The sequence below is a fragment of the Natator depressus genome, chromosome 1, assembly GCF_965152275.1.
Source record: "Natator depressus isolate rNatDep1 chromosome 1, rNatDep2.hap1, whole genome shotgun sequence".
NCBI lineage: Eukaryota > Metazoa > Chordata > Testudines > Cheloniidae > Natator > Natator depressus.
In genome coordinates, this window is record NC_134234.1 from 337817896 (window position 1) to 337838573 (window position 20678).

Genomic DNA, 20678 nt, shown 5'->3' on the forward strand with positions numbered 1-20678 from the left:
CTTTCTCTGATGGCAAAAGGAAACCTGGGGGAAGACCACTGGCTGGTCCATATCCCCCGCAGGCAGCCCTGCCAAGGTGCTCTCTGCACCCATGCTGAAAGCTACATTAGCATCTTGCCCAGAAAACCCATGTCTAAGAAGGCTGGGTGGGCACTCTGCTGTCAGGGGAAGATACTGCAGCCAGCTTCCCTGCCCTGTTGCTGAAGGAAGAAAGGGCTTATTGCTCTGCTCCAAGCTTGCCGGTATCACCATCTTCCTCTTGCTGGAACTTCCTTACCAGAGCAGACACGCATCCTGCATCCCGCAGTGACTAGTGCCTTCATAATGGAGGATTGTGCAATAACATGGCCACAGGGGAAACATCTTACTAACCCATGGCACTTAGTGGCTGGCTTATGTCCTGGCTCTTAAAAAGTTGATCTACCTTAGAGATACACTCCCGGCAGTTAGGCGGCCATGTTACAAAGCTCTAGCCCTCATCTTAAGAGAGCGGTTGTGACTTTCCTCCTATCTCCCTCCGCAACAAAAAGAAACAAAGGCAGGAAGGCTCCTACTGGGCCCTAAACACTGCAGAGATGATCACGGAGCCCTGTGCCACTGATCATCATTATCCTGCAAAACCAGAACATAATCCCCCGTTTCCCGCAGGAGACAGTGTTGATATTCCACTGCTGTGACACACAAGCTTAGCTTGGCACATAACATTTGCAAAAAGTCCAGTTAAACCCAGTCAAGGTTAGAGATGAAAAGTCAGCAATGTTGTGGCATCCTTTCTTTTAACTGTACCCCAGCAAAGCTCTGCAATTTCATCGGGTGATGGAGGGCACGGATCAGCTTTCAGTACCCAGCCCGGGCCGGGGAAGCTAATGATCCAACCAGTGGACCAAATTCGGTAATGAATCCTGGTCACGTGTCACCTGAGGCTCATACTAAGTGTCAGGGGTTGACACTTATGTTGCACGTATGCTAAGAGGAAGCAGGGGTTGGTTGGGAGGAGTTTGGGTTGTTTTTCTGCAGTGACGCAACCAACCTGCAGCAGTTTCTCCCTCACAGGGTTGGCTTTGTCAAGGACTGTGCGTGCCAGGCTTAAATATGTATGTGGAAGTAGGGTTTTTATAAAACACAATCAAGGTTCTACCAATGTGATATATGCCATCATGTGCCAGCAATGCCCCTCTGCCATGTACATTGGCCAAACCAGACAGTCTGTACGTAAAAGAATAAATGGACATAAATCAGATGTCAAGAATTATAACATTCAAAAACTGGGGGGGAGAACACTTCAATCTCTCTGGCCACTCAGTAAAAGATTTAAGGGTGGCAATTTTGCAACAGAAAAGCTTCAAAAACGACTCCAATGAGAAACTGCTGAGCTTGAATTAATATGCAAACTAGATACCATTAACTTGGGTTTGAATAGAGACTAGGAGTGGCTGGGTCATTACACATATTGAATCTATTTCCCCATGTTAAATATCCTCACACCTTCTTGTCAACTGTCTAAATGGGCCATCTTGATTATCACTACAAAAGTTTTTTTTTTTTCCTCCAGCTGATAATAGCTCATCTTAATTAATTAGCCTCTTACAGTTTGTATGGCAACTTCCATCTTCTCTGTATGTGTATGTGTGTATATCTATCTATCTATCTATCTTCTTACTATATGTTCCATTCTATGCATCCGATGAAGTGGGCTGTAGCCCACGAAAGCTTATGGTCTAATAAATTTGTTAGTCTCTAAGGTGCCACAAGTACTCCTGTTATTTTTGCGGATACAGACGAACACAGCTGCTACTGTGAAATCAAGGTTTGTATTCTTTCACAGTTCCAATGCAGGAGATTGCAAGACTGGCTGATCCTTGGGCCAAGGTCCCTTTGTACAGCAGCCTCTCTCTGATCAAAGCCCCCCCCTCCCCCCCACCAGTAGCGGGCCAGCGACCTGATTGTCATAAGAGTTCAGCCCCCATTTAGACACCTGAACAAAAAACCCAGATTAACACAAGTGCTCAAGCCTCATCATTCTCCTTGGGAGCTGCTGGGTGCTGAGCACTTTTGAAAGTCTGGCCTCCATTCTCTGACCCGTTGGTCTTTCTTCCCCGCAGGCTCATGTGTTTCTCAGTCTGTTACAAACGGTTCTGTCCTTCACCTGAAATACATATACAAATCTGAAATTGGCTGCCCAATCCAACCGCAAAGATGTAAACCGGCACATGCTGCTCCGAGTCTCAGAAAGGAACAGAAGTACACTCCTAGGCTGGGATCACGCTCTGTATTAACATGCCTGCAAGCAAGCCTGTACACATCCTGATCACCCGGACACTTAGAACCAGTTCTCTTCTCCCCACATTTCCCTTTCCCTCTGGGTCACCCCCATCTTTCCTCAGGCCTCTCCTGGTCTTCCCCACACATGTTCAGTATCAGTATTTTACTGCAGTTTTCCAGGCCTCTCCTCTCCTGCCAGCAGTTGTCCTACCCTGTCTCACTCTTATCACACTGGGTCATCATCTCTGTTCAATGCGCCTCCTGTCAAACAGCCCAGCTGTGCTGATCTGGTGGAGTGAGAAAGAGAGAGCTGCTTAAAAGGTTGGGGAGGAGAGAGCTCACAGCAGGATAGGATGGAGGCTCAAACTTTAAATCCTATGTCCCAGCCCTGCTGCCCCCCAACCCACACCCACACCCACACCATCCAGCCTGAAACTCCCCTTTCTCAATTTCATCCCTTAATTCCTCTTTACACCACCTTAAACAGTCCCTTCTCTGAGCAGCGCTGTAGGGTTAGATACTACACTTGCTTGAAGGGACTATTTCCCCCGTGGCTATCACTCAACCAAACTTTATGTATTCAACTCAACCTTACCTTATCAGTCAACCCCTCTAGTCCCCTCAATCATTTTGGGTGAACTCTGCCTGCAGATCTAACTGTCATGCTGTTTTGGCCCAGCAGGGACACCAGAACAGAGCCCTCTCCTCCCAGAGAAGCTTATGTCACAAGTGTTTTGATGTACTAATCCTTTGAATGAGTATGTGCATTATTCATAGCTGCAGTCCAATCCCACTTTCTTGAGACAGCGAGCCCAGTTCTCCTCTCACACCACTCACTTCATTGGCATTACTTCTGACACACACCAAGTTAAGTGAAAGGAGAACGTGGCCCTTCATTTTTAAAAGGCGACCAGCGACTGGAAAGATTAAGCCTTTGTGGGGTTATATGCTACACTGCGTCTGCTCAGAGAGGAGCAGTACAATGTTCATTTGAAATGTACTGGGGTTTTCTTCCTTTTGGTTTCCCACAGATGTCCTGCCCGATTCCCATTCTGCATCCCGGCACGCACCATGCTAGGATGTCACCGCTGTCACAGAACTTGCTGGCACACAGAGCTAACATGGGTGTACATGGGAAGGGAATTACTAACAATACCACCTAGCTTTTATATAACCCTCTTCATTGCGAGATCTTAAAGCATTTTGCAGAGGAGCTCAGTAGTCACTATTCCCATTTTATGATGGGGAAACTGAGACACAGGGCTGTGAAGTGACTTGCCCAAGGTCACTCAGCAGGCCACTGGCAGAGCCTGAAATTGAGTGCAGGTCTCCAGCGTCGCAGTCTGCTTCCCTTAAAGTAAAGACACTGCATCGCAGCAGCCCCAGGAGGATGAGAATCTACTCCCTCTGCAGCACTCACCACTCCTACACTTATCTGCGAGTGGCTCACAAGACAGCTAGTAGGTGCCTTTGTCCCCTGTAAGCTGTGTCCGTTCCCCATAGCACTTTAACCCCATGCTGGCCTGCAGAGCTTTGGGAAAAGCAGACGGGACTGACCTCAGTCAATCACTGAAGTGGAACCTCACAGAAATGGGGGATGAATTCAACCCAGTAATAAATCCACGACCACCTAGGAATTCCAGACTGCCACATTATGACAATTTCACTGTGGTTTCTGGGATAGAACTCAGCTCCTCTGGCTCCAGAAGCCCAGTCCCCTGCTAGAAGAGAATCTCTGTTAGCAGTCTAGGTCCTATGACACACAGTTGAGCAGTTCTGATTCTCTCCAGCAGAGAGCAAGGACAACACACACACTAGCCAGGTCCTCTCAGCCTAAGTGGCCAAAGTCCATCCCACAACAAGGCAGGACTGGTCCCTACTGTATGTTTTTCCATTGCTTTGTCCATTTTCAAACGACTGGCTCCCCCATTTCAGTGGGAGATGAACTGTACAACAGCGGTTCGGTTAATCAAGGCGACCAATGCAGTAAAAAAAAAAAAAAAAAAAAAAAAGAGAGAGAGAGAGACAGCGCCTTTCAAATAGGAAATACATATATCCCAGGTGCTTGTTCTAAGTCAATTAAACCTTGATCGGTTTATGTACCTATTATTAGCTGAAAGGGTGTGTGTGACTAACTCACACACTGTACCTACACGCAGCATAGCCCAGGGCAAGGCGGACAGTCAAATCCCAGCCCAAGCAAACAGGAAGCCAACCAGCTTTTCAAACGCTGCAATGATCATAAACCACCCCCTAAGCACAGCGCGGAAACCAGCAGCAGCAGTCCGGCCCAGGCCCCCAGATCAGCGGCGCCCACTGTTCCCGCAGCCCCGGCCTTGAGCTGGGGGGGGGTCACCCCAAATCCCAGCGTCCTCCTCTTTGCCATTCAACCCTCCTGCAGCCCCCGAGCCCGCTGCAGGGGCGGGTGGGGCAGCCACGCCTCGCCTGCCGAGCCGGCGGGGCAGGGGCAGGGGCATGTGCCCGCAGGGGCGCCCTTACCTTTTCGGAAGGGCATGATGAGCCGCGCGGCAGCAGGGATCGCTCGGAGCCGGACGCCTGGGTTCCGCAGCCTCCCCCTGCCGGCGAGGTTTGTCCGTCCGTCTGTCTGTCTCTCTCTCAGAGGGGAACTGACATACTTGGTCAAGTCCCGGCGGCAAGCGGCGTCACCGGAGCGCGGCAGGAGGCAGAGGAGGAAGTTAAGCCCTTTAACCCGTCTCTCCCCGCAGCCGCCGGCAGAGCTGGCGGCCGCACGGGGCGGGGGCCGGGGGTCGGGGGTGCTCGGTCTGCAGAGATCGGGAGGGCAGGGAGTCCGGTGACCAGGCAGCAAATGTGAAAAATCAGGACGGAGGTGGGGGGTAACAGGAGGGGGGGTAATTTTGTGGCCCCCTGCCCACAAAAGAGCGATAGAGAGGCAAATGCAGTGGGTTGGTGCCCAGCTAGGTATTATTGTTACTATATAAGAAAAAGACCCCCAAATCGGGACGGCCCCTATAAAATGGGGACATCGAGCCGGGAGGGATGCTGGCGGGTGCTGAACTATCTGCAGCCGGGAGGACAATTGCCTGGGGGTGCAGGGCGGGCAACTTTCCAAGGCGTGGCTGGGGCAGGCGACGTTTACAGCGAAACAGGCCGGGGAGCAGAAACTGCCCATGCACCGAGGCTGTGGAGAGGTGACTCCAGTCTCCTTCTTATTTAATATTTGCCTGGCTTCAGCCCCGAGGCAAAGGTGGCTTCAGATTTATGTATTTACCCTGGGCACAGAGAACAGTTGGGCCCCCTGCTCCCCCGGGGCCCAAGAACTGGGGAAGTCCTCAGGAGCCATGCACCACCCCCGACACACACACACACACATTTTTAAAGGAGGGCCAGGCCTGGCGCTCACTTTTGAGCCTGGGCGGTGTAGCCTTAGGCAGGCGCAAAGCCCCTGCTAGCGGCACCAGCCTCTTTCCAGTGGGGGGGTTGAGGTGGGCCTGAGCCCCTCCCCCTCACCACAGGGCCCCACAACCTGCTTCTCCTCAACCTCCTCCCTCCCAAGGCCCCACCCGCAGGCCAGGTTGGAAGCTGGAGCTGGGCCCTAGTAAGAGCCAGCCAGCTTGGCCCCTGGGAGGAGCTCTGGACACTCCACCTGCCCTGGACAATGTGCCCTGGGAGGAGGGGACATGGTCCAAGGGCTGCTCTTGGGCCCCTGGGCAGGTGAAGGGTCCAAGGCTCCCCACAGTGGCCTGAGCTCCCTGGCCTGGCTCTGGCTTCCAGCCTGTCCCGGGGTGGGGCATTACGGGGAAGAGGAGGAGCAAGGGGCAGGGCCACACTTCCCCTGCTGGTGCCTCCCCCCACTTCTAGACATCTTCCAGTGCTCCTGCAGGGCCCCCAGATTGGCTGGGGCCCCTGGCCAGTGCGTTACTCAGCCACTGTACCTAGGAGCCCCAGCCATGGATCTAGGGTTGCCATTGTCCTGGAGCCTCCAGGATTAATCTTTAATTAAGGATTATGGCATGCGATGAAACCTCCAGGAATACGTCCAACCAAAATTGGGAACCCTATGTGGATCAGGGCCCCCTCCTGCTAAGTGCTGTAGGAACACAAAAAAACCCTGCCCACAAAATAGTGATACAGAGGCAAATGCAGTGGGTTGGTGCCCAGTCTATGAATTGCAGGTGCACTGGCCGGGGGGGAGCTGTAAAAATAAAGAATTCCTCTCATTGTGTGTGCAGCTTGCAACCTCCAGCTCCACCCCACCTCTCATTGCATTTGCAACTGCTGTTGTGCAATCATCACTAATTTCAGCCCCCCCCCCCCTTGGAACTCAAGGTAAATGCGTTGGCCTTCCAGTCCATCGCAATGAGTTGCATATGCAGTGGGGAGGAAGGAGAGGAGTTCTATTTCCTATGCCATAGATGTGTAAATGCAATGGATGTGGGAACACGGATTATTATAATGACTGATTACAGTGCATTAATATGCAACGGGAGGGTGATCTTTACAAGGACATAGGACTAGCCTATACACTGAATACCACAAAAGGTGAATGAACACGAATTTAGTTATTTCGGTGCATGTTTGTGTGCACAGCCCATAGTTTCAAATGCAATGCAGTTGATAGATATTTCTCTCCAGGATTAATGTAAAACCTGTTGTTTACATTTGAACAGGATGGGGAAATTGGAATAGGATATTAGGCAGCTGCAAGAGGCGAGCCACCTACCCTTGGAAATTCACCGTGGTTACTCATTGCCCTCTCTAACAGACCTCGTTCAAGAGAAACTTCTTATGCTAAACAGAGCTGTATCCAATATATTTTTCTTCCAACAAAACAATAAGAAGCTGGCTGGCGTGTTGTATGTTGCCATACCCCTATACTGAATAGAGTCAGGACTGCTCGATGGAGTCATAGGCCATATACAAACTGTTAAATGTTGATTCCCCTTAGTACAGCAGGATCTGAAATCTACCACTGCCATCGCTGTGAAACCCTGCATGCCATTCTATGCAGCGCAGCAATGCCCAGGCACTGCCCGTGGTCAGAATTTATTAGAGTCACAGCACTCTTATTGTGACTTTCGTCCGGGGCTCTCACCACATTTTGTGGGCAATTATGCAGGCAACTGCTGCTGATTACGATAGTCATAACCGTCTCACTTTGCCCTGTGCTTCCTCAATCTCTTTTATTGTTCTGTAGGGCAAAGACTATCTTTCTGTGACCTGCCTAGCACAATGGGACTCTGATCCAGAGCCTCTAGGCACCCCCACAATACAAGTCATTAGTGAATCCTCACAACTCCTCACATGAGGCAGGTAAATATTAGACAGCTAAATACAGAAAGAGCGGTATTAAAGACAGTGCTAAGGCATCAGGGTACATTGATGGATGCTATGCAAATGCCTGTGTGCAATAATAATTACAAAGGAGGGGACAGCCAGAGCATAGGTACAAGGTTTTCAGTAGCTTGGCTTTCTTCCTACTTCAGTCTTTGTCAATGTAGAATAAAAATGTACATTGAGCATAAGTGTTTTACTGTGTGTTTAAAATCACATTACCTGCTACTTAGGCCTGGTCTACACTAGCGCTCTATGTCGATGTAAATTATGCAATTTAAGTCAACGTAGCTTAATCAACTTAAAGCGGTGTCTACTCCATGCTATGTCAATGGGAGATGCTCTCCAGTCGACATAATTAATCCCCCTTAACAAGAGGCGGAAGTTAAGTCGACAGGAGAGCGCTGGCCTGTCGACTTACCACATCTTCACTAGTTAAATCGTTAAATCGATGCTACTGCATCGATCGCAGCAGTGCCGATTTAGCCTGTAGTGTAGACAAGGCCATAGATTGTAAGCCCTTTGGGGCAGGGTCCTTCTTTTTGTTCTGTATTTATGCAGTGCCTGAGATGATGGGGTCTTTGTCCATGACTGAGACTCCTAGGCCTTATGATCATTTACATCACTGGTTTTCAAACCATGGGTTGCAACCCAGAACTGGGTCACGCAGGCAGCAGTCGGCATGGCCGACCAGGCCATTAAAAGTCCCGTTGGTGGTGCTGCCCGGCTAAGGCAGGCTAGTCCCTACCTGCTCTGACACCGCGCTGCGCCCCAGAAGCGGCCAGCAGGTCCGGCTCCTAGGTGGTGGGGGCCACGGGCTCCGTGTGCTGCCCCCCGCCCCCGAGCACTGGCTCCGCAATCCCATTGGCCAGGAACAGGCCAATGGGAGCTGGGGCGGGGGGCAGTGCCAGCAGGCAAGAGCCGCATGGAGCTGCTTGCGCACCTCCACCTAGGAGCCAGACCTGCTGCTGGCCGCTTCCAGGGTGCAGTGCGGTCCACGGTGCCAGGACAGGCAGGAAGCCTGCCTCTGCACCCCAACTGCGCCGCTGACCAGGAGCTGCCAGAGGTAAGCCCACACCCCAATCCCCTGCCCCAGCCCTGAGCCCCCCCCACAAACCCAGAGCCCCTTCCTGCACCCCAAACCCCACATCCCCAGCCCCACCCCAGAGCCTGCATCCGCACCCCAGGCCCTGACCCCCTCCCGCACCCCAGCCCAGAGCCCCAGCCCAGAGCCCCCTCCCACACCCTGAACCCCTCATTCCTGGCCCCACCCCACAGCCCAAACCTCTGCCCCAGCCCTGAGCCCCTTCCACACCCCAAACCCCTCATCCTAAGCTCCATTGGGTCGTGGGCATCAACAATTTTCTTCAACTGGGTTGCCAGAAAAAAAAGTTTGAAAACCACTAATATACATAACACATAGTAAGAGCCAGGAACTCCAGATTCTAATCCTGACTCGCTGTGGGGCACTGCAGTAAATGGGGCTCAGCACAGATGCCAGGGTGGTGCTCATTACAAGCTCAGGGCCCAAGTCAGTAACGAGCCAATAACTGAGCATGGTGCTAGGAAGCAGTATGTTGTTACAAGTGTCACGGCAGTTTTGGAGAGGGTGTGTCAACCCCAGTGCTCAAATTCCCTATCTGAATGCTTAAATCCTGCCTACATTTCCTCTGTGGATTCAGTTGGTCACATGCTGCTTAACTTCCGGCCCTGAACCTTGCAACATTTCTGCATGCTGTGAAGACAGCAACCCAACCCCAACTCAAAGAGGAAGAGTTGCAAAGCATTTGGGGATGCTTTGGGATGAAGATTATTTATTTGACCTAGACGAGGATTTTCCCTGAGCTAGGAGCCTGAGTCCACTTTCTCCATAACTGGACACAGAGGGGAAAGGATGTTATTCATGGCTCTAAACCTGCATCTCTATTTTAAATTCCCTGTATCAGGGATTTTCATCATACATTGAAATGTTAGCAGTAGTTTTATTGTTCTCATTCTCCATCCCCAACATCTTCACGTGTGTTTAATTCACTCCATGCCAGATTCTGAGTAGCACCTTATTTTACAATTAGCCCAGTTTACAACAGGGAGGCTACTCATGAAATAAGGTGCTACTCAGTGGGATGAAGGGTATCTAAATCCAGCTCTCTGTGTATACATCAAAACAGGTGCATGCACCAGGAAGGGTAAACATGAGCAATTAATTTCTCACAGCATATTCTCATCATAGGCCAACAGAACTTAATAGGGACATGTAAAGAGAAATTGTTACCCATGGACCTCTCCAGGCCAACTGGCAAGGGGGATACAAGAATACCCTGATTCAGGTATGTACATTCTGGCTCTCCAAAGAGCTTCATGTGAGGTCTTAAATGAAAGCCAGGGTCACACTGGTATTAATCTCATTGTGAAATGTACTTACAGATAATAGATAAGGAGTTATTTATCTATATTGAAAATACTTTCTTCGATTTGCTATCACAGCGGAGGTGGAGAATCATAGAAGTGTAGGATTGGAAGGGACCTCAGTAGGTCATCTAGTCCAGTCCCTTGCACTGAAATGGGAATAAGTATTATCTAGACCACCTCTGAAAGATGTTTGTCTAGTCTGTTCTTAAAAACCTCCAATGATGGTGATTCCACAACCTTCCTAGGCAATTTCTTTAACTGCTTAATTACCCTGACAGGAAGTTTTCCCTAGTTTCTTAGCTAAATCTCCCTTGCTGCAACTTAAGCCCATTACTTCTTGTCCTATCCTCATTGGATAAGGAAAACACCTTCTCTTTTTAAACAACCTTTTATGTACTTGAAGACTTATGTCCCACCTCAGTCTTCTCTTCTCCAGACTAAACAAACCCAATTTTTTCAATCTTTCCTCACAGGTCATATTTTCTAGACCTTCGATCATTTTTGTTGCTCTCCTCTGAACCTTCTCCAATTTCTCCATGTCTTTTCTGAAGTATGCTGCCCAGAACTGACCACAATAGTCCAGTTGAGGCCTTGATAGTGTTGAGCAGAGTGGAAGAATTATTTCTTGTGTCTTACTTACAACACTCTAATATATCCCAGAATGATGTTTGGCTTTTTTGGAACGCTATTGCAGTGTTGATGTATTTAGTTTGTGATCCACTATAATCCCTAGATCCTTTTCTGCAGCACTCCTTTCTAGGCAGTAATTTCATTTCTCATTTTGTATTTGTGCAATTCATTATTTCTTCCTAAGTGGAGTACTTTGCATTTGTCCTTACTGAATTTCATTCTATTTATTTCAGACCATTTCTCCTGTTTTTTCAAGATCATTTTGAATTCCAATTCTTTCCTCCAAAATGCTTGCAACCCCTCCCAGTTTGCTGTCTTCTGAAAATTTTATAATTGTACTTTCTGTGATGCCACCAGACAAGTGCCAGCTCATGCCGAAGTCCCCATGTGTCAATTGAACACTGACAAATATGTAGCTGGAATCAGTCTGGTTTACCTGTGTGTTAGTATTGTTACAATGGTATTAGAATTATAAGAATGTGTTTAGACTTGATTGAATGCTTGTGAGTTGCTGGATGCATTAATCTCACTTATAACATCCTTATCCCTTATTCAAGGTAATGTTTGAGTGGTTGTATTTGAGCCTCAGGGGCTGTGTAAATCACTAGACAGGAGAGTGGCATTAACCAACATGAAGTGCTGATCTCCAGCAGAAGGTATTACATCTTGTCCGACAGGAAAGGTCCATTGACACCCGCTGGACTACTGTGGGATGTTAAAGAGGACAAACAAACAATGTTGGTTGTTCTGCCCTCCTGTTGGATCATATTAAAGAAGTTCTGTATTAAAATCACAAATGAGTTTGATTCCCCATAATTAGTAATACCCTGGAATTTAAACTAAGAGGTCTCTTGTTTTTTGGTCTCGTTTTTACTGTTTCTCACCCTCTCCGTGTGAAACTTGCAAGCTGCTAATTGTGTTAGTACATCCTAAGACAGAGTCTGTTCTCAAAGCAATACTTTGTAACGACAACTACTCACACAGAGAGAGACTCAAAGCGATACTTTGTAACAACAGAAACAGCACACAGAGACTCCCCGCCCTTTTGTTGTATTTATCTCGCTTTGTTAACAATTGTGATTAAAATAGAGATAGAGGATGTATGTGGATGGATGCTTGGTATGGATAATAACTGAATGATCAGGGAGGTGCCAGCCTAAGAATCCAGTGTCCATCGGCCAAAGAAGGCGTCAAGTGGAGACAACCAGAGGACCCCCGGAGGGCAGACTGGAATCCACCCAACAGCCTCAAGGATGGGAGAACCGAAGAACAACATGGAGCCGTCAGGAATGTGCCATCTGCTGATTGATTCAGCAACAGCATGATGAAGCAATTCCCATAGACTGGCATAAGAAGAAATTCCTATAAAAATGGACTCTAGAAACTGAGAACTTTGGGCTCTGATTCTGCAAACCAACTTCCTGGAGCGTCAGACGTGCATCTGACAAGGCCTTGCTCCCTTCTCGTGTCCAGGCCACCTGGCCAGTGGCTTGGCATGAGCAACTCTAAGGCTGGTAACTATGATAACAACCTTGCAGAACCTGTGTGTGTGTATGAATGAATGTGTGAATAAATATGAAATTGAATGGAATGTTATAGCTATACCTAACTGCTTACTATGATTCTTTCTGTATTCGCAATAAATGTGGCATTTTGCCTTATTCCCTTTAATAAGATTCTGCTGGTTTTTATTTATTGGTATAACACTCCGCCCCATAAAGACAAGTCTTGCAAAGTGGATTCCTCCCATCAGCTGAGTTTGCAGCTCAGAGCACATGGCCTTATTGGGATCCAGGAAGTGGACGGGCAAAGCCCGCCCACTGCTAAAGGATCCCCCCCCAGCCTAAGGGGGGGTCCACAGGACCTGGAAAACCAAATAATTACGGGGGACAACTAATGAACAACAGGGACAGGAGTGCAGTCAAATGGTCAAACGAAGGGAACCGGAGGGGGACACCGAGCAGAGGACCCCGGACAGTGCCCACTGCTCTTCAAAGGCGTCAAGGGAGTCAGTGGATGCTGCCCAGAGGAACTCTGCCCGGAGGCGTGAATGGACAGAGGATCGGAAATAGACCCCACGTGGCAGGAGGGGGATAAAAACCCCAAATAGAAGAAACAGGATCTTTATGCTGCTTGCACTCTGGGGAAGGGGGCAAAGTTTACTAGGCATAAGCATGAGATTCCCAGCTGCAAAGGCCATATGAACTTTTTATTATAGAAGTTTCTGTTATCTTTTGAAATCTCATTTGTGTGTATATGTTTACTTGCTTTAACTCAGTAAATAACTCATTTCCTTTTCCTATTTAATAAATGTTTAGATAGTTTACTGTAGGCTTAGCTACAAGCATTGTTTTTGTGGGAGATCTAAGGTGCAGTTGTAAATCAAAGTTTGAAACTCACTTCCCTCCTTAGCCCATGAGAGCCCAGATTTGTTAATCTTCCAGGCAGACTGTAAAACCCGCCTTTCCCCCAGGCATTGAACAGGTTGATGTGCTGGAGCAAAGAGTCATTACATTCTGATCATTTAGGGGGCTTGGGGAATAGACACATCTTCATTTTTTATATATTGAATACAGTTGTTTTAATCCATGGACAGTACCTAGGGTGTAAACTGGGTACTATAAACAGGTAAATAAAGGAGTTGGGGAGAGCTGACCCATAGCTTTGGATTTCTTGATCATTGTACTTTGAAAATCTCACCCACACTGTTGCAGGGTCCCATCTGTTTGCATCAGATTTAAAAAAAAAAAAAGGAAGGAAGCTATTCTAATAGATACTAAAACGTCAGCTGAACTAAACCGAATGCAGTTCGGAGGCAGAAAGGCAGAAGGATTTTTGCTCTTACCTGTCCATGCAATGCCAGAGCGGAAACAATGCGGGGCGGGTTGCTGTTTTGCTAGCACTTCCCTAACAGGCCCAGCCACACCCTCCCCATGACCTCTCTTTAAAGAGTTTACTCAGGTGATTCTAGGGTAAGCTGAAAAGAGGGATGGGAATATATTCCCCCCACCCCACCCCCCTTAGGTTTGTTTGTAAGAGCCGTCCAAAGCGTTCAGTTATTTTGGTTCCCAGGTTTAAAGCACAAGTTCAATTAAGATCCCAGCTGAGGTGTGTAAGGATGGGGACGGCTGCTGTGCTACAGGCCAGTGGCAGTAAGGTGATGGTAGCTAGCTGCCCATAAATTAGAGCTGGGGACAGATCCTGAAATTCTTCATCAGGCATAAGTCTCACCAAAACTGAGGAGGATTTTGCCTGAGAAACTACTTCAGGATCTGGCCCTCAGAGCTGCTAATTACTTGAAACATTTTTCCTTCCTGGGCACGCTCCTAGAAGTGATATGTGCTGAAGTCACAGAAGTAATGAGCATGCCAGATCGTCTAGGACATTTTGGTGTCAATGATTTAATTGGTGATCTGCCCAGATGCATGGCATTTACCAGTCTGCACTGCTCATTGTCTCATCCACACAATCAATCTGATCCAGTGCAAATATCCCACTAACTTCCATGGCTATTGGACTGGGTCTGCCCCGGGTGGTGACACAGGCTGTCAGTCAGCCTTGGAAATAGAAAACAGAGGAGAATTACAGGGTCTTCTCTGTGTCCAGCAGCCAGGAAAAAGAATCCCCTTTACATTCATTACAACCAAGCCCTCTTTTCTACAACTCTGTGGTATTACCCTCATCTCCTGCCCATCTTGTGTCCAAGCACTGAACAAATAATTTACATTAAGCACGCCCTGGATTTATATAAGTAAAGAGTATGGGGGCTGAAATGTAACACCAGGATAAAGTGCTCAGCATTTCTTCTTTAGGCATAGAAAGCTCTCTGGCTTTTCCCAGGGCATTCAATGCGGAACAGCCGATTACATATCGGTGGCTGCCCAGCCAGGAAATTAGTATTGAACTGTTCTAACGTTCCAGTAAGTAACAGAGTCATCCTATACTGAAGCACGTGTTAGGGTATGGAAAGATGTGTGTGAAGATTGGGGGTGGGAGCAGTGATGCAAACAGGGCACCATTTATGGATTAAGGTAAAGCACAGGTTGTTTCCAATGAGGATTTCTGTATAACGAATGTATTGCAGCCTAACCCAGATGAATTTTTTTTTTTTTTTTTGCTGAACTCCAGCATTAGAGCTCACCTCATCATATCACAGAGATTGGGTGTTTTATAAATGCCTTAAGACAAGCCATCAGATTAGACTGAGAGCTGTCAAAAATGCAGAGCCATACACTGTTGTACAAATCAATGGGCCGACGAGTCTAGTATCCTGTTTCTAACAGTGGTCAATTCTGGATGCTTGAGATGAAGGCATAAAATCTATGTATCAGACCTAACTGCATTTCCCCTTGGCAATAGCTTCTTCAGCCCCATCTTCCCCTGCCACCATGGCTTTTCTTCTGTTTCTGCAGCTGCCTACATGAGCTGATTTAGCAGCATGGCCTTGTGTCTTCCATGTAGTTAGCTCTCCCTTAGAATCTGACGACCATTCTATTGATGTCAAGGGGTTTAGAACTGATACGACATGTATAACTAAATATAAAATTCCTGCTATAATGAAATCTCTCAGCCATTCTTACAGCACCTTTTGGATGAGATGTGTTTAGAAACCAATCCTGCTTCATGTAGCCCTGGCTACGATTATCCTTATTGTGATGCAGGTTATTTACAGAGAGCTAAATCCTGAAGTCTTTATTCAGTTTCTATTCAGGCAAAACTTTCCACTGAAATGGGAGTTTTGCTTGGAATGTCTATTAGCAGGGTAAGGGCGTCAGGATTTGCCTTTGCTTTCTTGGACAAATTAGAAATAAAACTGGGTGCAGCATTTCTAAACTATTATATGGAAAGTAAACTGGAGAACGGAAACAATAATACAAGTGGCTTCTTACTGCTGCCCAACTTTTCAGGAGTAAGTTTATTTTCATATTTGAGCTAAATCCCTGGTGTACTCAGTGTGTTCGGAGAGCTGAATTCTTGCAGGTGGGAACAATGCTTTGTTTGTATATTCCGAAATGAATGTGATATCAACCCGCTGTGGGGCTCTGTGCTTTATTCTGGATTTCACCACTGCTGACTGCTAAGAGAAAGGGAGGAAACACTGGAAAGCTACAACAGTGAAAGCAGAGAAAGCAGATGTGAAGAAAATAATACTGTTCATTGGTCAATCTCAAACGGTTCTACAAGGAGATCAGAATCATTAGCCCTATTTTACAGATGGGGAAAATGAGGCACAGGGAAAGGGAAGTGACTTGACCAAGCCCACCCAGGAGGCCAGTAGTAGAGCCAGGATTAGAACTCCAAGCTCCTGAGTCACAGCCTAGTGTGCTGTCCACTAGGCTATACTGCATCACAAGCAAAAGAATGGCTGTGCTGGGTCAGACCAATGGCCCTTCTAGCCCCGTATCCTGTCTTCGGACCGTAGCTAATGCCAGATGTGTCAGAGGGAACGAACAGAGGAGGGCAATTATCAAGTGATCCATCCCATCATCCAGGCCCAACTTCTGGCAGTCAGACGTTTAGGAACTCAGAGCATGGCATTGCAACGCTGACCCTCTTAGTTAATAGCCATTGATACAACTAGCCTGCATTAATTTATCCTGGTATCACACGCTCCAATTAACAGTACTCTTTGTTCCTTTGGCTTTCACCCTCTCTAAGTTTCTATTTCAGTCGTCCAATCTTCACACCCATTCTTTGTTCTCCTTAACCACGTAAAACCTTGCTCTCTGGTTTAGAAGGGCTGTTAGCATTTTAGCTCCCTCATGCTAAAAGATTCAAGAGTTGAGCTCCTCTGAGCATCAGCCACATTCTAATTACAAGACACTCCTCCCTGACATGGAATCGGTAAGAAAACAAGATCAGGGTTAGCATACGTATGGTAATGCACATGACTCACTCCAGTAAGCTGGCTTTAGCACTGACTAGCATGATCAAGTTTGTTATAAACTCTTGCCATTGGGAGCTGGAAGAATCATAAAGGCTGTTTCTATGGCGAGGGAAGGCTGCACTCAGGTATATCTGTGGAGAGCTGAGAGCTGTCAGATTCACCCGGCATTTTTTAATAACGCAAAAAGCCCTGCCCAACATTCATTAATTTCCCCTACATTATCTTGCTTGCTGAGCTGTGGTTATAGTGACTCAAAGACTCGAGAAATGGCGTATAAAAATCATTTCACTAAAGGAACAATAAAGGCAAAAAACACTTTATCTAGACCAGCAGGAAGGGGGGACTGGGCAAAGAGGAAGAGGAAGGTGACTTTACAAGGTTAGTTTTTGATTGGAGAGAATTTCAGAGTTCATGGAGACTTTGGTGGGGGAAAAAAAGAGGGGAGGTAGAATTAATCTTTAGGATACAAATATTTTCCTGACTACCTGATAAATGGATGCGTTTGTGTGTGTGTATGAAAGTCTCCAAACGGGCTAAAATTTTCAGCACCACTGCAGTAGATTGTTATAACAGACTATTATAATTACACACAATTTGCCCATCTCTAACATCATTCATCTAAGAAGCACAAACTCCTCTGAGGTCAATGCTTATTATTAAGCTCATTTTACAGATGCATAAATGGAGCTTCAGAGAAGTAAAGAGATTTCCCTGAGATTATGTGCTCACAGCAAGTCAGTAACAGAGCCAGGAATAGAACCCAGGCGTCCTACCTCCCTAACCACAGCTCTAAGCACTGAACCTTACACTAGCTCCCTATGTTAGGAGATGCCCCGCCGCCATCCCTTGCAAAATAATGCACCGGCTCTTCCATGGTCAACATTAGAAAACTGGGAAACCAAACATATTTATCAAATAAATTACTTTACAAGTGAGAGGAACAGGAAACAAACCACCCCTTGAGGACATTCAGTATTCCAAAGGTGAAAGTCACCCTTCTGATGAGGGGCAGGATAGGGGTGGATTTCATCCAATATCTGTGCAATCTTATGATAGACACTTCAACATGACTTAAGTTGGTTTCATGCTGGATTCTCTGTTATTCAATGGCCATATTGTCTTTCAAAGTACATTGATTACCAAAGTCTCTGTTGTTGTGTGAGCGCTTTGGGGCAGGGACTGTCTTTTTGTAGGGTATTTGTATAGCACCTAGTACAATGGGGGGCTGATCCATGACTCCTAGATGCTACTGCAGACAAGTAATAAATATTTACACTGGAAAGCAATGAGCCAAGATTTGGGGGCCAAATGGAGCATGGATTTAGTGCATTAATTTTCTATAATACTGTAATTCACGGTGAATTCAGTATTGGTGCCAGCCTTGCAGATGAGGTCCTCTCTCCACAGACCAGATATAGCTCAGGAAACTTTAGTGCAAGTTTCCCTGTTACTGCCACCAAACTGATCTGGCGTGACCACCTCTAGGCGTAATGATGAAGTGGATTCCCCATATTCTTTCAGTCCTGGACCTCTCTGCTGAGATTTCTAGGCAAGGTGTCAATGGAGATGGTAGTTTCCGTGACACAGATACCAGCCACCAAAGAACTGAACTGAAACCAATGTCATTTCACATAAGCCACAAAGCTGATCAGATGGTAAAGGATTCTGAACATACCATCTCTGACTCCGGATTTGAACCATTAATGAGTAGGTGACTAGAATCATATCTTTAGCATCATTGATCCACACAGTGGCTAATGTTATTTTCAGGATTGTTTTATCACAGCCACAACCACCAAAGCGGTTTCTTTAAACAAAGAGTAAATTTATCACAAGCTCTTGGCTACATGAATCAGCAAAAAGAGGGGTTTACTATGCTCCATCCCAGCTGTGGGAAATCCATCTCTTATACAGGCTCATCTAATGTCCTGCCAGCATCAGACAAAACCAAGTCCCCTTTCCAGAAGATGTAACATGGGTAATTAAAGTGTTTAGAAAATAGAAAGCATTTGCTTTGGCACAGTGGAAATCCCCTAATTTTGATTCTGACAGCTGCCAAGCAGGAAACTGGAGACTGGTTGTATCAACAGACAACCCTGGTCAGTCAGCTAATCTGTGGCATTGCCTGCCTGGCCTGCAGAAGGCTGCACTTTTATGTGAAACTGCAGACAGCTGGTTTATAAACTGAAACATTGCATGACAAACTGCAGGAATTTTCAAAGCAAAAATAGTACATCAATAAAACCCTCAAGTCAGAACTAGGCTGTATGTACTGGCCTTGGACCATGTCAAATTAACGTCATGAGTATATATTCTACTAGTGTCAGTCTGCATGGCTCATGTAGAAAAAGCCAAAGGCACGGCCTCACTAGAGAGACAGACTATCTCGTAAGAGCCAAATCCACTAATGCATTTTGATAAGCACCTGCGCTGACATTTCTTAGTATTTATATTTCATTTTCTTCCAATATATTATCAAACCTCTTATTCGTTTGTAATGTTCATGTGAATTAAGTGTACGAGAAAAGTGCTGGTGTGACAGCAAGTCCTCTATTAAGCAGAGCATGGGCAGCATGTGCTTTCTCACGCTGCCCAACCCAGACCTGGAGGAAGCTGACTCTTTAGAGCTAAGAAGCCAGTTTGGTCTCCATGGTCCACTCAACCCCCAGCCTTCCAATAAGAGAACCAATTGTGAGGCTATTTTAAATGATGTGCATTATGAATGTCAACCAATATATTAGTAGTTCTTCGCTGGCAACAGTAGATCTTTAGGTCCGCTGTACAAGTGGGGAAACAGGCAGCAAAACTATTTCCCACCCCCCGCTTCTATATATACTTGGTGCAAAGAGCCACTCATCCATTCCCACAGATCACTGAATCATATGATCAAAATAGCATGAACTCTGAGCATTCGTACAGCAGCAAAAGCATTATTAATGGCATGAACTTTGTCTCAAGTTGGAAGCCAGGGGCTAGACCACAGAGAGCCCTAAGATACAGATTCCAGTCCTAACGGCCAAGATTCTATGGGCCTGTCACTTAACTTCTCTGCCTGTTGTCCCCATTGTAAAATCAGCTCCTACATAGCCCCCTCCTGAGTAAAGAGCCCTTTCAGCTCCTCAGGAGGAAGGCTCTACAGAAGTAGAAAGTGTTACTTTGATGAACACTGTATAAAAAGGGAAATAAAAAAGGGATTAATTAGAAATAGGACTTTATTTCCCTCTCAGTGGGTTTTAGAGTTGCAGCATCGTTTTGTTTTACTGCTCCTAATTCACCATCTGGCAGCATCCAGAGGCCTCAAGCAGGACCAGGATCTCAAATGCGCTAGCTGCTGAACACACACAGAAAGAAAGAAACCCCTTGCTTGGGAGAATTCATTCAATTCCCGAACTACATTCAGCACTAAAAGCATTGATTTAATTTCCATAGAGCTTTTGAAAGAAAGAGAACACAGAAGACTTCACGAAGGTGCATGTTAGCCTTGTGGAAACATGGATTTTCTTCTAATGACACATTCTGTACTGTGCCCCTCTTCTGGTAAATTGGCCTGGGCACTCACACCCAGATCAGACACAGGAGTTTGATTTCAACTTATAAGTGAGCCAGGCAAGGCTAGCGTTCATGCACAGCGCAACACAAAAATCGCACCCACCTCTTTCTTATTTTAGAAGATTCTGCAGAGAATCTGACATTTTGGGCAGTTATTAAAAAAACAAAAACTCTCCCAGCAGTGGGTTCTTTTGTTTCTATTGAATTTGAACATTTTTACCCCAGGGGGCTGGGTTACAATCCCAACTCTGCCACTGCCTGGTTCGGTGACCTTAGGCAAGTTACTTCCTGTCTCTGTACCTCTCTCTCTCTCTTTGTCTGTTATGCCTATTTAGATCCAGTTCCTTGAGGCGGGGACTGTTTCTTCCTATTTGTACAATGCCTCACACAATGGTGGCCTAAAAAGAAAAGGAGTACTTGTGGCACCTTAGAGACTAACCAATTTATTTGAGCATGAGCTTTCGTGAGCTACAGCTCACTTCATCGGATGCATACTGTGGAAATTGCAGAAGACATTATTATATACACAGACACCATGAACCAATACCTCCTCCCACCCCACTCTCCTGCTGGTAATAGCTTATCTAAAGTGATCATCAAGATGGGCCATTTCCAGCACAAATGGTGG

The 20678-nt window shown here is 46.6% G+C and overlaps 1 protein-coding gene across 2 annotated transcripts in view; it reads right to left on the bottom strand.

Moving 5' to 3' along the window:
* Positions 1-4930, bottom strand: part of PFKFB3 (6-phosphofructo-2-kinase/fructose-2,6-biphosphatase 3) — a 70246-nt gene extending 65316 nt beyond the window's left edge. The window contains exon 1 of one of the 2 annotated variants that reach the window (XM_074942689.1): positions 4762-4930. In XM_074942689.1, coding sequence (XP_074798790.1) covers positions 4762-4777 — 16 coding nt within the window. In that variant the 5' untranslated portion in view covers positions 4778-4930. The remainder of the gene's footprint in view (positions 1-4761) is intronic. The other variant, XM_074942686.1, reaches the window with a different exon arrangement.
* Positions 4931-20678: the final 15748 nt, after the last annotated feature.